The 13,615-nt window shown below is 39.1% G+C and overlaps 1 protein-coding gene across 1 annotated transcript in view; it reads right to left on the reverse strand.

Annotated features, from left to right (window-relative positions):
* Positions 1–289: 289 nt before the first annotated feature.
* SMC5 (structural maintenance of chromosomes 5) overlaps positions 290–13,615 on the reverse strand; it is a 49,366-nt gene continuing 36,040 nt past the window's right edge. Inside the window, exons 19-24 of the mRNA XM_081320573.1 lie at positions 12,972–13,067; positions 12,183–12,287; positions 10,633–10,752; positions 7,882–8,061; positions 7,700–7,795; positions 290–1,128 (exon numbers count right to left, since the gene is read on the reverse strand). Of these exons, the coding sequence (XP_081176699.1) occupies positions 1,000–1,128; positions 7,700–7,795; positions 7,882–8,061; positions 10,633–10,752; positions 12,183–12,287; positions 12,972–13,067 (726 nt within the window). The 3' untranslated portion in view covers positions 290–999. The remainder of the gene's footprint in view (positions 1,129–7,699; positions 7,796–7,881; positions 8,062–10,632; positions 10,753–12,182; positions 12,288–12,971; positions 13,068–13,615) is intronic.

Here is a 13,615-nt window from a genome sequence, read left to right on the forward strand (position 1 = left end):
TCATACTTTTAAAATGCAGTTTAAATAATTATTATGGAAATTACACATTTCTCTTATTCCTCTATAATATTCTCTATTGGAGACAGATTTTGCTCCTTAGGTTCTCAAAGACAAATTTCATGTTTCTTGTTGATGAAAACAGTCTCAAAGTCTTTATGCTTTTGATATGCTAATCAAAAATGATTTGAAGACTGACATACTTAGTGGATATTTTGGATTATTAGAAATACCTAAAAACTGAGTCAATTTCTATTGCCACTTTAACAGGGGTTAAAAAACTGAAAATAAGTTACTATTTCCCATATATATTTATTATATAAAAAGAGGTTTGGCATTTTTCCCTATAAAAAAGACAAACATATGGAACAAAATGTATATATATCCCATTTTGTAAGAATGGTACTTTGTATAAAATTACCCAGTCAAGCAAGTTGGTTGCTTCTAAGATTAGGATAAAAAGACACTGCATATTTTATATATTTCAGAAATTCTTGAAATTATTTTAGTCTTCCAGAACACAATTAAGATAATCATTTAGCAGCAATTGGAAAGACTACTTTTCATAGTTCAGTATCTCATAGTTATGGAGAACAGATATTTAAACAGTTAAACTTCTTTGTTGAACAGATTTGGTGAACCTACCAGTTTACCAGTTAATTCAAAGGCTGTATTTATAAGGCGTATTATAACAAATGTAATTAACGTTTCCAAGTTGTGAACAACTGGCAGAACATTTTTTCTCAAATTCATCTAAAACAATTGATCGCTGATAAGAAAATATATCCTTTCATTTATCAATTTATCCTCCAAATTGGTATCTACAGTTCTTCAGAGAAAAATGAGCATAAAAGAAAAGGTTAGTGCTTCAGTCTTATAAAACATTGGCTATCAATGGCTTTTACAAGAGAGAAATTGTGCTTTTAAGAAATACATTCATTCTTGATCTTTCCAAATATTTTTCTTTTCAGTTTTCAAAAGGAATATATATTTTACTGCTAATCATGGTTGAAATCTCCGCCTCCTTCTAAAGAAAGCTTTTAAGTCCCACTTGTTTGATTCTAGCATGGATGATCCATTGTAGACCAATAATATGGTCATTTTTTCTCCATAACTGAGATTCTGCAACAGCTGTTAAGAAGCAAGGAAAAAGTATCTTGTTAAACAATCTTATTACTTATTCTTTACCAAGCATACTTGGTTATTAGTTGTTATATACCGAATGTTCCCCCATAGCAGCTACATTCATTTTTCTCCAGTATTGCTATTCTATTTGGTTCAACAGTATAGACAATATTGCTAGCTAGGTTAAGATAATATATGCAGAATAAATTGTGAACAGTTTCTCTATTGTTACTACTAATTTTCAGCTCCAGGGCTGGATCATTTAAATAAACACTACTATATTACGATATTAATAGCTACAGCCAAGAGATTTTTTTTCTGTTTGCAGAATATATAAATAGACAGAAAAAGAACTATGAGAGATCTTTGGTGCTCTCTGAGCTTGGTTGTTGAGCTACCTTTATCGAAAAAATAGTATACAGGTAGCCCTCGACTTATGACATTTGAGCACAAAATTTCTGTTGTCAAGTGAAACATTTGTTAAGTGAGTTTTGTCCCATTTTACAACCTTTCTTGCCACAGTTGTTAAGTGAATAGCTGCAATTGATAAGTTAATAACTTGGCTTCCCCATTGACTTTGCTTGTCAAAAGGTGATCACATGATCTTGGCACACAGCAATGGTCTTAAGTATGAACCAGTTGCCAAGCATCTGAATTTTGATTATGTGACCATGGGGATGCTACAAAGTTTGTAATTGTGAAAAATGGTCAAAAGCTGGCCTTTTTTTCTCATAGAACGCTCAGAACGGCGTTCCGGCACCTTTTTTTTTTGCAAAAAAAAAAGCTCCCTCTATTGGCTTTTGAAAGCCTATCGCAAGGGGAGGCAATCTTGGCTCTTTTTTATGACTCATGGACTTCAACTCCCAGAAATCCTGAGCCAGCCATGCTGAGGGGAAAGAGTGTTGTGATTCAGCATCAGCCTGTGATATCGGCAGCTGAGTCTGATGATTTTGAAGAGGAGGAGGAGGAGGGGTTTGAAGAGCCTTTGGTGTCAGAGGGAGGCTCTGATGCCCTGCAGGACTCTCAGCCTGGCCCCTCCCATCACGTTTCTCATCAGACTGAGCCGTGTGAGCACAAGGTATTGGACGTATATGATTCACAGCTGGATCTATTCAGAGACGCTAGGAGCAGGAAGTAATCCAGCAGAGTAGAACAGAGAAAGGCAATGAGGTAACTCGGTGAGAAGAGGAGAAGGCAATGAGAAGCCACACCTTGGGACTGCTGATAAAAGGGAAAGGTGTGGGAGGTGCTGGTTGCGGAAGGCAACCGTTTGAAGATCTTCTACTAGAGTCCTGGTCTGCTATTCCTGTTTAACTCTTGTTTGAATTTTTGGTTTAACTCTTGTTTGAACTTTTGATTTCTTTGTAAATAAATTTGGTTGGGTTTTTCCAGCCTGTTTGACTATAATGTATGTTGATGATACCATATCATCATCATGTATGCTGATGATACCCAGCTTTTCATTTCGACCCCAAACCACCCCAGTGATGCCCTCGACGTGATGTCCCGCTGCCTGGAGGCGGTTCAGGTCTGGATGGGGAGGAACAGGCTTCGACTCAACCCTGACAAGACTGAGTGGCTGTGCGTACCGGCATCTCGGGATATTCAGGATATCCCATCCCTCTCTATGGGGGGTGAGTTATTACCCCCCGTAGATAGGGCTCGCAACTTGGGAGTCCTCCTAGATTCACAGCTTTCCTTAGAAGACCATATAGTAGCTGTGACTAGGGGGGCCTTCGCCCAGGTCTGCCTGGTGCGCCAGTTGTGGCCCTATCTAGACCGGGATGCCTTACGTACGGTCACTCATGCGCTCGTGACCTCTCGTCTGGACTACTGCAATGCTCTCTACATGGGGCTACCCTTGAAGACCACTCGGAGGCTCCAACTGGTACAGAATGCAGCCGCGAGAGTCGTGTTGGGAGTTTCCCGACACTCCCATGTTACACCTCTGCTCCACGAGCTGCATTGGCTTCCAGTTGTCTTCCGGGTGAGGTTCAAGGTGTTAGTAATGACCTACAAAGCCCTACATGGCATGGGTCCGGAATACCTTGGGGAGCACCTGCGGCCGGCGTCAACTTCCCTCCGCCCAGTACGCTCCCACAGAGAGGGCCTCCTCAGGGTGCCACCGGTCAAAGAATGCCGACTGGTGGCCCCCAGGGGGAAGGCGTTCTCTGTGGGCGCGCCGGATTTATGGAACCATCTTCCGCCCGAGCTCCGGATGGCGCCTGACCTCCGCTCCTTCCGGCGCGATCTCAAAACCTACCTTTTGGAACAAGCTGGCCTGGCCTGATGGGATGGGGTTGGGTTTTATAAATCGGTTTTAACTTTTTAATATGTACTAATTTATTCATGGGCACTGTTGTTTAATCGCTTTTAATTTTTGTATCTTGTTTTTTAATATGTATTGCCCTGTTCACCGCCCTGAGTCCTTCGGGAGAAGGGTGGTATACAAATTAAATAAATAAATAAATAAATAAATAAATAAATAAATAAATAAATAAAAAAAAAGGGGTTGTCCCTGACATTCAAACAGGGCCGGTTGTAGGCTGGAACAGAACAAAGAGAGAGGTTTCCAAGCTGAGCCATGCTGGCTCATGAATTCTGGGAGTTGAAGTCCTTGATTCATAAAAGAGCCAAGGTTGCCTACCCTGCACTAGAGGACATTAAAATTATTTACAAGGTTACTTCTTTAGGAACTAAACTTTTAGAATCTAAAACACCTAATTCAAAAAAGCCAACAGGAAAGAACCTCACATTTTTCATCTGCTTCTGTCTTTTGGAAGGTAAAATTAGATAACAAAATAATTATTTCCTATGTTAATATCTCTGCAATGAAATCAATAAAGGTAACAGGAAAGAAATGAGAAACATTTTTCTCAATGTAATATGTCTAATTTAGCTGATGCTAGAAAAAATATAGTATCTTTTGTACATACTCTTGAAAACTATTTTGAATCTATAACCATCTGTTACAACTAAACCACTTTAAATTAAACAATTCTTAAGAATGAAATATTCTTAATTTGGACTTTACTTTTACTGTTTGGACTGTTGTGTGTTTTGAAAAATAGATTATTTAGAATCTAGTTATGTTGCACTTCAGTCTTTAAATAATTAACCTAGTATATACATAACAATATGTGATGTTTTCCATGGTGAGCTTAACATCAATAACAACATTTATTAAAAAGGCTAAAATAATTTCTGGTGGTATTATCTGCACATTAAAATTTTGTTTAGTCACAATCTTTCACTTTTCACATTCTGGACAAGCAGTGGTCATGTATTTAGGCTGCATTTACATCAGGGTTTTCAACCTTTTCAGAAATTGTACCACTTTTAGGACATGACAATATTCAAGCACCACCAGTGCTTAATAAGGTGTCAAAAACTTGATGACTTAAAAAAGGGGGGGGTTATTTTGGGTTTCATTGGTTAGATTCATTTATTGTTATGAAATGGCTAGTTTATATTATAGAAAAGCAAAAAGTTGAGGTTCAATGTTAATGCTTCCTTCTACTCCTGTAACAGAGGAAGTCAGAAGTCAGTGCCTTTTCTTTTTCTCTTCTCCCCCTCACTTTTCCCTTTTTCTCTCACCCTTCGCTTGCAAAAGCCCCCCCCCTCACTCACACTCCGGTCGTTCTCACTCACTCCTCCATCTCTTTCAAAGGCACCTCGTTCAGTCTCTCCCCTACTCACTCAATCTCCTTCAAAGGCCTCTCGCTCGCTCGCTCACTTACTGCCCCGTCGCTTCCAAACGCCATTTGCTCGTTCACTCACTCACTTACTGCCCCGTCACTTCCAAACACCATTTGCTCGTTCACACACTCACTTACTGCCCCGATGCTTCCAAACACCATTTGCTCATTCACTCCCTCACTTACTGCCCCATCACTTCCAAACGCTTCCAAACACCACTTGCTCGCTCACTCACTTACTGCATTTGGAAGCGACGGGGCAGTAAGTGAACGAGTGCCGGAGGCCATCAGCTGTTTGGCGCCAGAGACCACTGCTATGAGGAAAACAGCTCTGGGTTGGGGTTCAGAGCAGCTCCGGGTGGGGGCTCAGCACGGGCCGCGGTGTGGCAACTGTGGGGAGGGGAATCCCCACAGTGGCTGTGGGGAGGGGAATCCCCGCGGCATGTGGCTCCGAGCCGCAGGGGCAGGGGCGCAAAGAATGGGTGGCAATGCCACAGCAAGACACTGGCATCGCTCCCAGTGACAGCACCTCTGAGTTCCGGCACCTTTTTTTAAAAAAGAAAAAAAGCACTGGTCATAAGTCACTTTTTTTAGTGCCACTGTAACTTTGAACAATTACCAAATGAACTGCTGTAAGTCGAGGACTACCTGTATATGCACAAGCAAAGATTAATAAAAGGCTAGGAAGAAATACATACTATTAAGATTCTTTTTTTTTAAAAAAAGAAAGAAATTGGGAGTAATACTAGTAAATATGTTTCCTAAAATTCTTGCCAGAAAACAAAGAAACTTCAAAATAGTTTGAAGCCAATATTATGGTAAGTTGACATTCATAAAGACTATCAGTAAAACAAGCAATAAATTTGGCAAAAAGTTGATGGAGAACATAGCTTCCCACAGGATAATTTGTTTCAGTTTGTATATAAACAAATTATCTTGTGGTAAGCTATACCCTCCATCAACTTTTTGCCAAATTTATTGCTTGTTTTACTGATAAGTCTTCTGTATCTTATCTCCTCTCCAAATACACCAACAATAATTGTTTACTGATATATTCATGGGCAGAATTGTTAGGCAGTCCTCCTTTAACAGTTATGACTGGGACTGACAACATAAAGACAGCAACTGCTGTTTTCCTGTCAGCATCTCCATTGACTGCTTGTTGGAAGCCAGCTGTGAAACATATAAATAGAAATCATATGACTTCAGGACACTGCAACGGTTGTAAACGCCCACCAGTTGTAAAGTGCCCAGATCTCAATCAAGTGTGGCTGCAGGGATACTGTGACAGTCATAAAGTGTGAAGACCTGTCATAAAGTTCCTTTTTCAGCACTGTCATAACTTCAAATGGTCACAAAACAGGACAGTTATTAAGCAAGAACTACCTGTACATAGTTACCTGAGAGTTAATTTTATTACATTCAGGGATGGTTACTTCTGATTGCTTACATTTAGTTTATAAAACACTTGGGAGTTTTAGCAAACATTTTCAGTATGCAGCCTATGAGCATCTCTTGGCTGGGGTGGGGCAGAGGAAATGATATAATATGCTTGGGGATATCATCACATAAATGTTGTAACTTATCCATTTGGGTCAGGAAGATTTTGCATTTACAAGATGATGTTATTCCTGTGAAGGCCACTATATCTGCCTTGCTATCAAAGAAGTGGCCCTAAACAAATACCATGGAGTAGAACGACATCAGAGAAAAGGAAAGAACTGTTCAGACTCTGCTTGTCAATTTCTCATTATCTCCTTTCTTCTAATTTGCCATCAAGCCATGATGCTTGACTGGGGAATTCTCGAGTTGAAGTCCACAAGTCTTAAAATTAGCAAGGTCGGACACTCTTGACTTAAAGCTAAGCTTTATATGTTTTTGGCTATCAGTATTACTTATTTTCTAATAAGGAAATCCAAATTTAGAATCAGAAATGAGAATAACTTTCACTGTCTGTAGTTTTTAACAGAGTGATCCTTCCCTATTATTAGACCAATACATAGTATTAGTAGGTGGGATAAAATAATAACAATAATTAATCAGAAAATCTGCAAATTGACAAAATTTCAATCTGTCAATTGCAAAAGGTCGCACAGCATAAATACACTACGCCGATCCATTATGACATCCTAGACTCTTGGGCAGAACTCAATGAGTACGAAGGCCAACACCAGTAAAGAACTGGCAGCTGTGACTTCACATTATTGTGCACAGATAATAATCAATATACACTCTTCTCCAATTTAAATTGGTTCAGTTCTAAGCTTCAAAATTACAAAAAAAGCTAAAACCTATCTAAAGGAAAGATTAAACATTAAAAATTAGGTTAAGGGTGAGTATGAATGTACATACTATTTAAGCAGCTGCGCATAGAATAAAGCTGATTTCCTGGCGGAAATGGCAAAGATTTCGGCTTATTTGAAAGACCATTCGCAACAATGTTATATTATGGAGTGGAAAAAGTGGATTGATTATATCCAGAACAAATATGGGACTAAAAAGTTTCATTTAGCATTTGTATAAGTTTTTTATGTGATATTAGTATGGCTTGTAGTCATTTTATATGAGCTAGAGTGCGATAGACTTAATAGTTTATTGTTGTTAACATATGGTTGTTTATGATTGTTTTTACCTTTATACCTTGTATTTAGCTCTGGGAAGTCGGGGAGGGGGGGGAAGGGGTGGGGGGAGGGTTAGGGAGGGTTGGGTGGAGGGAGGGGGGGAGGGATTGTTAAAGATAAAATGTATTGTAAAACTTTTCAATAAAAAAAAAGAATAAAGCTGATTTATAATTTGATTTGTGCAAAACAGAAAAAGATAAGCTATAGACGGGTTTGTTTGTACAAAATCTACGTAAGATGCAGTTTTCAGCCACACACCTTTGGTGTAATAAAGAAGTATTGTGACGTGCTCTTTTTGCAGGCATTTTCTACTACCACATCAAAGACTCTCCTTTCATTAACTGGATCCATTCCCTGTAAAGAAATAAACAGCAGTATTTCTTCTCTGCTACTGAATACAGTGAAGGAAGCTTTTGTTTCCAGTACCAGAATATATATACCTGATTTATTTCATCAACGACTCTGAAAGGGCATCTGTTGAGTTCCTGCAAAGCCATTAAATACAACATTGTGGAAACACTTCTCTCTCCTCCACTCTGATGGTATGGAGTCAACTCATGAAGTTGGGTACTGCTACGAAATTTGACCCTAATCCGAATCCCGTACTTGTCATATTCTTCCTGTCAAAACAGAAATGCCCATGGTTCAGAGATAGTTAAATATATATAGTCCCTGACTCAATCGACTGAAAAGAGAAAATACCACCTCAAAGCAAGGTTTGCACTAACCATAACTTAGAAGCCAGATCAAGCACTGAGCTTCCAAGCATAAGGTAAGCAACAGCCGCACATCTTGATATCAATCTCTAATTTGCTCTCATTTTAATTCCTGATGACTGAGCTAACTGATGATTGCGCCTCTGCGGGTCCAGAAACATAACTATGGTTCACTGTTCAGAACCTGCAGACATGATTTCAAAGTCGGGTGGCAAATCATGGCTTGTCAAGTCTGATATTCCAGTTAAATTATAGTTACGCTTCCCCTAAATTCCTGTTCAGGTATTCAGCGTGGGCAAGGTACTGAAATTATAAGCCACACTGGACCACAACTTTGTTGTCTTTCCCCATGCCACTCCCTTGTCTCTATGCTGTGCTAAGTTTCAATCCTGCAGGAAGATTAGCCCTACTGCTAAGGTGGCTTTTCCCCAGAGGAGCAGCATGATTATAGAAGAGTGATTGTGCTATGTCTGCTCAATTTTTGCCAGTGGTGGCCACAAGGAAGAGAAACTGGCTGTCTATTAGCAGGAACTGACTTTTGCAAGCTAGGCAGAAGTGGAATGCAATCCACAAAACCAAAGATTTCAGACAGTTTGAATAAACAACTGAAGCACCTGGGAAGACCTCAGATCAGAGTCCAAATGATGATAAATGCCATGAGAAAAAAGTGAACGAAACGCCCAGTTTTCTACAAAGTGTACAGAATTCTTCTGATATTGTTACTCCAATGCTCAAAAAAATACTGTAGAGCAGACGACTTATAGTATGTGCTTTCTTCCAAGACTTCTGAGTTATAGTAGATTAAGACTCTGTGCTGACCCATAGTCCGTACATGTGATATGGAGAAAGTATGAACATTTCTAGATTTTTGGAGTCTCCAAGCTTTGATCAATACCACTATCTGCACTACTTTTTATTTTCAAGTAATCAGAGAATTTGCTATGATGAATGAACTTTATTTTCCTCCCAAAATGAAATACTTATTAATATGGCAGATGATAGTAAATAGCACGTGTATACTCAAAGTATTTCTATAAGTACTTATGGATTCTCCCAAGAGCTTCTTATTGCTAGAAATAGGGCTGAGGCTAAGAAGCATTCTTGGTGGAACACAAGGTTTGACTTGAAAAGCACACCAATCTGACTTAAACCTGTTTATTTATTCATTGTATTTTTATGCTAACAGTGGCTTATATGAACAATTACCGGTACCTAATTTATCACAACCACAGTAACATAACAATTTGGCGAGAGAAGCTGGGTAGATTCAGTCACCCAGTGAAATTTGCAATCCAGTCTTCTAGTGCAGGGTTGGGCAACTATGGCAACTTTTATGACCTCTTGGACTTCAACTCCCAGAATTCCTGAGCCAGCTCAGGAATTCTGGGAAGTCCACAGGTTATAAGGTTGCCATAGCTGCCCACGCCTACTCTAGTGACTAAAAGTGTACATGGCAGCCATTCAATAATACAGAAGGAAGGTACAATCAGATACCACTGAAGGTAGACCTGCCCTCTTGGCCTCATATATTTGGGTTGACAATGAGCTTTTTTCCTTAGTTATATTCTAGATCACAGGTCTGCAACCCGCGGCTCCGGAGCCGCATGCGGCTCTTTCAGCCACCTCTTGCGGCTCCCAGTCCTCTGCCATGTGCAGTCCAAAAAAAAAAAAGTGGGACTAAAAAAGTTCAACCAATCAATTCAAATATGCAGGGTAGGTGCATATCTCGCCTTGGCTCCACTCTTCAGTCAAACCCTGTTCTGCACATGCACGCATGTATGCGCATGTGCACACATTTTTTGCGGCTCCCAGTTTTTCCTTTTGTGAGGCAACCGGTTCCAAGTGGCTCTTTCACTGTTTCAGGTTGCTGACCCCTGTTCTAGATATAGAATTATATATATTTGTAGCTGCATCTATTTACTTTGCTCAACAGAACTCAATTCGGCAAAGTGAGCCAGACTATATTTGGATTACCCTACTCCTTTCAGTATGCTCTATGCATCATTACTTTTTACTTATGGGAAAAGCTGGTCACTGATGTCCCACAGACGCTTTAGAATACAATTTGCATCAGTTCTGCCAATATGGCCGGGAGCAAAGGATTGTGGAAAATATAGTCCAAAACATCTGTCCCAAAATTGATGTGCTACTAGATAGAGCTCTGTTAGTTTTTAATGTAGAGGGAGTATATTAAGTGTTGCAGTTGAAACCAGTGAAAGTTGTGTCGTGTCAACGTTATTCACAGACCTTATGCATGGACTGCCAGAATTTAACTAGGAATAGGATAATTTAATTTTTTTAAAGTATTTATATATTCCAAGGAAACAAGCTATTGGCTTGGATAGTTTTTTTTCTAACTGACAGTATACAAACTTCAAAAATGTGCACCCTACTGCCCATTGTTTAACTGAAAATGTATCCATGTGGCAGGTGTTTTCCCCTCTGTAAAGGAATGTATCACTTTTATAATCATACCTCATTTTCTGTATGAAGATCTATCTCCCCTGCACATTGCATAGAGCTAAAAAAGCTGCTGAACTTTTCATTTATTTGTTCAACCATCTGTCTCAAAGGGTTCAGCCACCTTTCCTTAACCTTAAAAAAAAAGATTGGTCATAAGAGAAGTGACAATAAAGATTCCATCACCAGTAGTACAGAAGATGCTGAAAGTAAGCATTCAATATATCATTAATGAATAGTGGTCTTAATTACTTACCTACCTGCACAGTGATCAGAAATTACAGATGTATCCAGGCTCTGAATTACTTATTTCAAACTATTCCATGCATCAACATTGCTTCATGGAAAGTAAATGTAGGCAATGTTGTCTTGTAACATGTTGTTTCCGCATCTTCACAGTGCATCCTGGTAATCTTCATGGGCATCAATAGATACCATCATAAGGTTAATTTATTTATCAGGGGGCCACTAGATAGGTGAAACTCCCATCCCATCTCTGTTTAGACATATTGATGTACACAAGGCCATATTGCTCAAGTTTGCTCTTCAGTTGGCTGCCATCATTTCCAATCCTCCCACTACCTAGGAGGAATGAATGCTAGTGTTGCCACGTTATGGCTGGAAGAGGCTACAATTCCACACTAATTTTGGAATCAATGGCTCTGTGATCAATCCGTAAAAGATTTTCAGAAGAGTCAGGCTTTAACAGCTTTCCAAAAGGCATTAATGTTGAAAGTCATCCTGGCTTCAGGAGGCAGGCTGAAATGCTTGGGTAGACAATTATAATTTACTTTATTTGGTTCTTTTGGCCTTTATTTATTTAATAAGGAGCATGGTGGTTCACGTAGTTGGGACGATGGGTTGGAGGTTAGCAAGCCTATGTTTGAGACCTAAGTGCTGCCATAGGGCAGGGTGAGCTCCCGTCTTTCACTCCAGCTCCTGCCAGGGACATGAAAGGAGCTCCCAACTGGGTGTCCCCTGGGCAACGGTGATGTCATTGGCTAATCCTTTCAACCCAAAAGCATCTCAGTGCTTCTGATGCAACTATGATACTATTAATTGATTGACTGATTTGACTGGATTTATATGGCCACCCACCTACTATAGCGGCAGTGGCCTAGAGGTGGAGCTCTCGCTTCACAATCAGAAGGCTGTGAATTCGACCCTAGGCAGCGGGAGATATTTTTCTCTCTGGGCGCAATGAGTAAATGTCTGCTGCAAACTTAGTATAGGTGTCAGGAAGGTCATCCAGCCAGTAAACGCTTGAGCTCCATTCAGTTGCCCCGATTCCACACCAATGCAAGGGATAGAGTCGTTCAAAGGAAAAAAAAGGCCACCTACTTACCCTCTGGGCAACTTACAAATAATTTTCCCCTGTATGCTTCTATATTTGTTTATAATTTCAATTTATATATCCACCTGTCTCACTAAAAGCGATTCCAGGCAGCACACAATAGATGACAGAATTTTATAGCCAATTATCATTTGTGCTGTATCTTACAATATAATTCCTTAATGGATATTTATTTCAGGACAAAGAGAATAGTGAAAGTAACAGTGAGTACCTGTAAAATATTTTGCCTATAGCTGTCCAGCTCCTTTTTCTTTTCCTCCAGTTCTACTGTCATCTGTGCTATTTCTTTAACTCTTTTATTATACTCTTCAACAACCTGGGAAGAAAAAACTGGTTTGGTTAAAGGGCATTATCTTTTGAATGGACAATGCAGAACTTTAACTATCCACATCTGAAGTAAAAATACTGATTACTTCCTCACACACTAAGATTATATTAAACTTGGTAGCTTGTTTGCATATTATTATCTCAAGCAAGAAGAATCCAAGGTTGTGTCTTATGAGAGTATAACTATATCTAATGTTGACCTATATGTTCTAAATAGGATCTGATCTGATCAAATGCAACATGGTTGCAGCAATAATTTTTTTGAATTTAAAGAAATGCATGGTTAAAAAAGCTAACTTCTGCCCACATTTCTTTAGTTCTCTACAATATATTACAACTGAATACTGTTTGTTTTCTTCAATTGTGGAAACGTATCTGTCATTCAAATATGACTGGGGGAAGGTGCTGCGAAGAGGTAACTGCCTTTAAAGTAAAACTGGGTGTAGTAAACTAGAGCTCTTTTTTCCTCATTTCCTAACCTGTTTTTTCTTCTTCATTTTTAAAAGAACAGCAGCACAGAATATATCTGACCTTGAACAAATTACTTAGAATTCTAATGGTATTTACAACACATTATTCCTGCTACTTAGCTGCCGCCGCCGCCAAAGACTATAATTATTAATTTTTATATAATGCACATAATATAGTATAAGGTAATACTGTGAGTACATACTGAAGCATTGAGGCCTGTGAAACATGAAGCTCTTGTTTTCTCCTCATTCAGCAGAGCATCAATTTCATCTACTGTACTTGGAAGGTCCAGGAATGCCTAAAAAGATTGAGTAAAATTTGTGTAAAATAATTACTCTGCACAAACATCTGTTGATGTTTAGTATGTTCTTTTGTGCATGCATGGCCTTTTTGCTAAAAGGCCCTAGCTGCTTGCTTCTAGTTTGTGTCTCGCTGCCTTGATACAGATAACCTTTCATAAACATGAGATGGCAGAAGGGAACAATTGTGATAGATTTTCACTACTCACTTCAAGCAAAAAAAAGGGAGTGGAAATTGATTTATTGTAGCATCCCATTACCAAAGTACAACTTTAAGCTTCCTCTGTTGCATGAAGTGAAAAGGGGGATTGTTCCCATAATTGTGCAATGCTACCATCCAATACAACTTTAGCAACATGCTATTATCCAGTTGCAAAGTTATGATGCTTCTTATCATGTTCTTCAAAGAATATAGTAGTAAGCATGGTAAGTGACATGGTGAATTTCTGATAAGCTACTGATTCCGCAACTTTTTGGATAAGTTATGCTGCCAGCTAAATGTTTTTGGACTCCTGCTACATATACAAAAATACAATTGATCATGATT

This window comes from Vipera berus, assembly GCF_964194415.1.
Source record: "Vipera berus genome assembly, chromosome: 2".
Taxonomy (NCBI): domain Eukaryota; kingdom Metazoa; phylum Chordata; class Lepidosauria; order Squamata; family Viperidae; genus Vipera; species Vipera berus.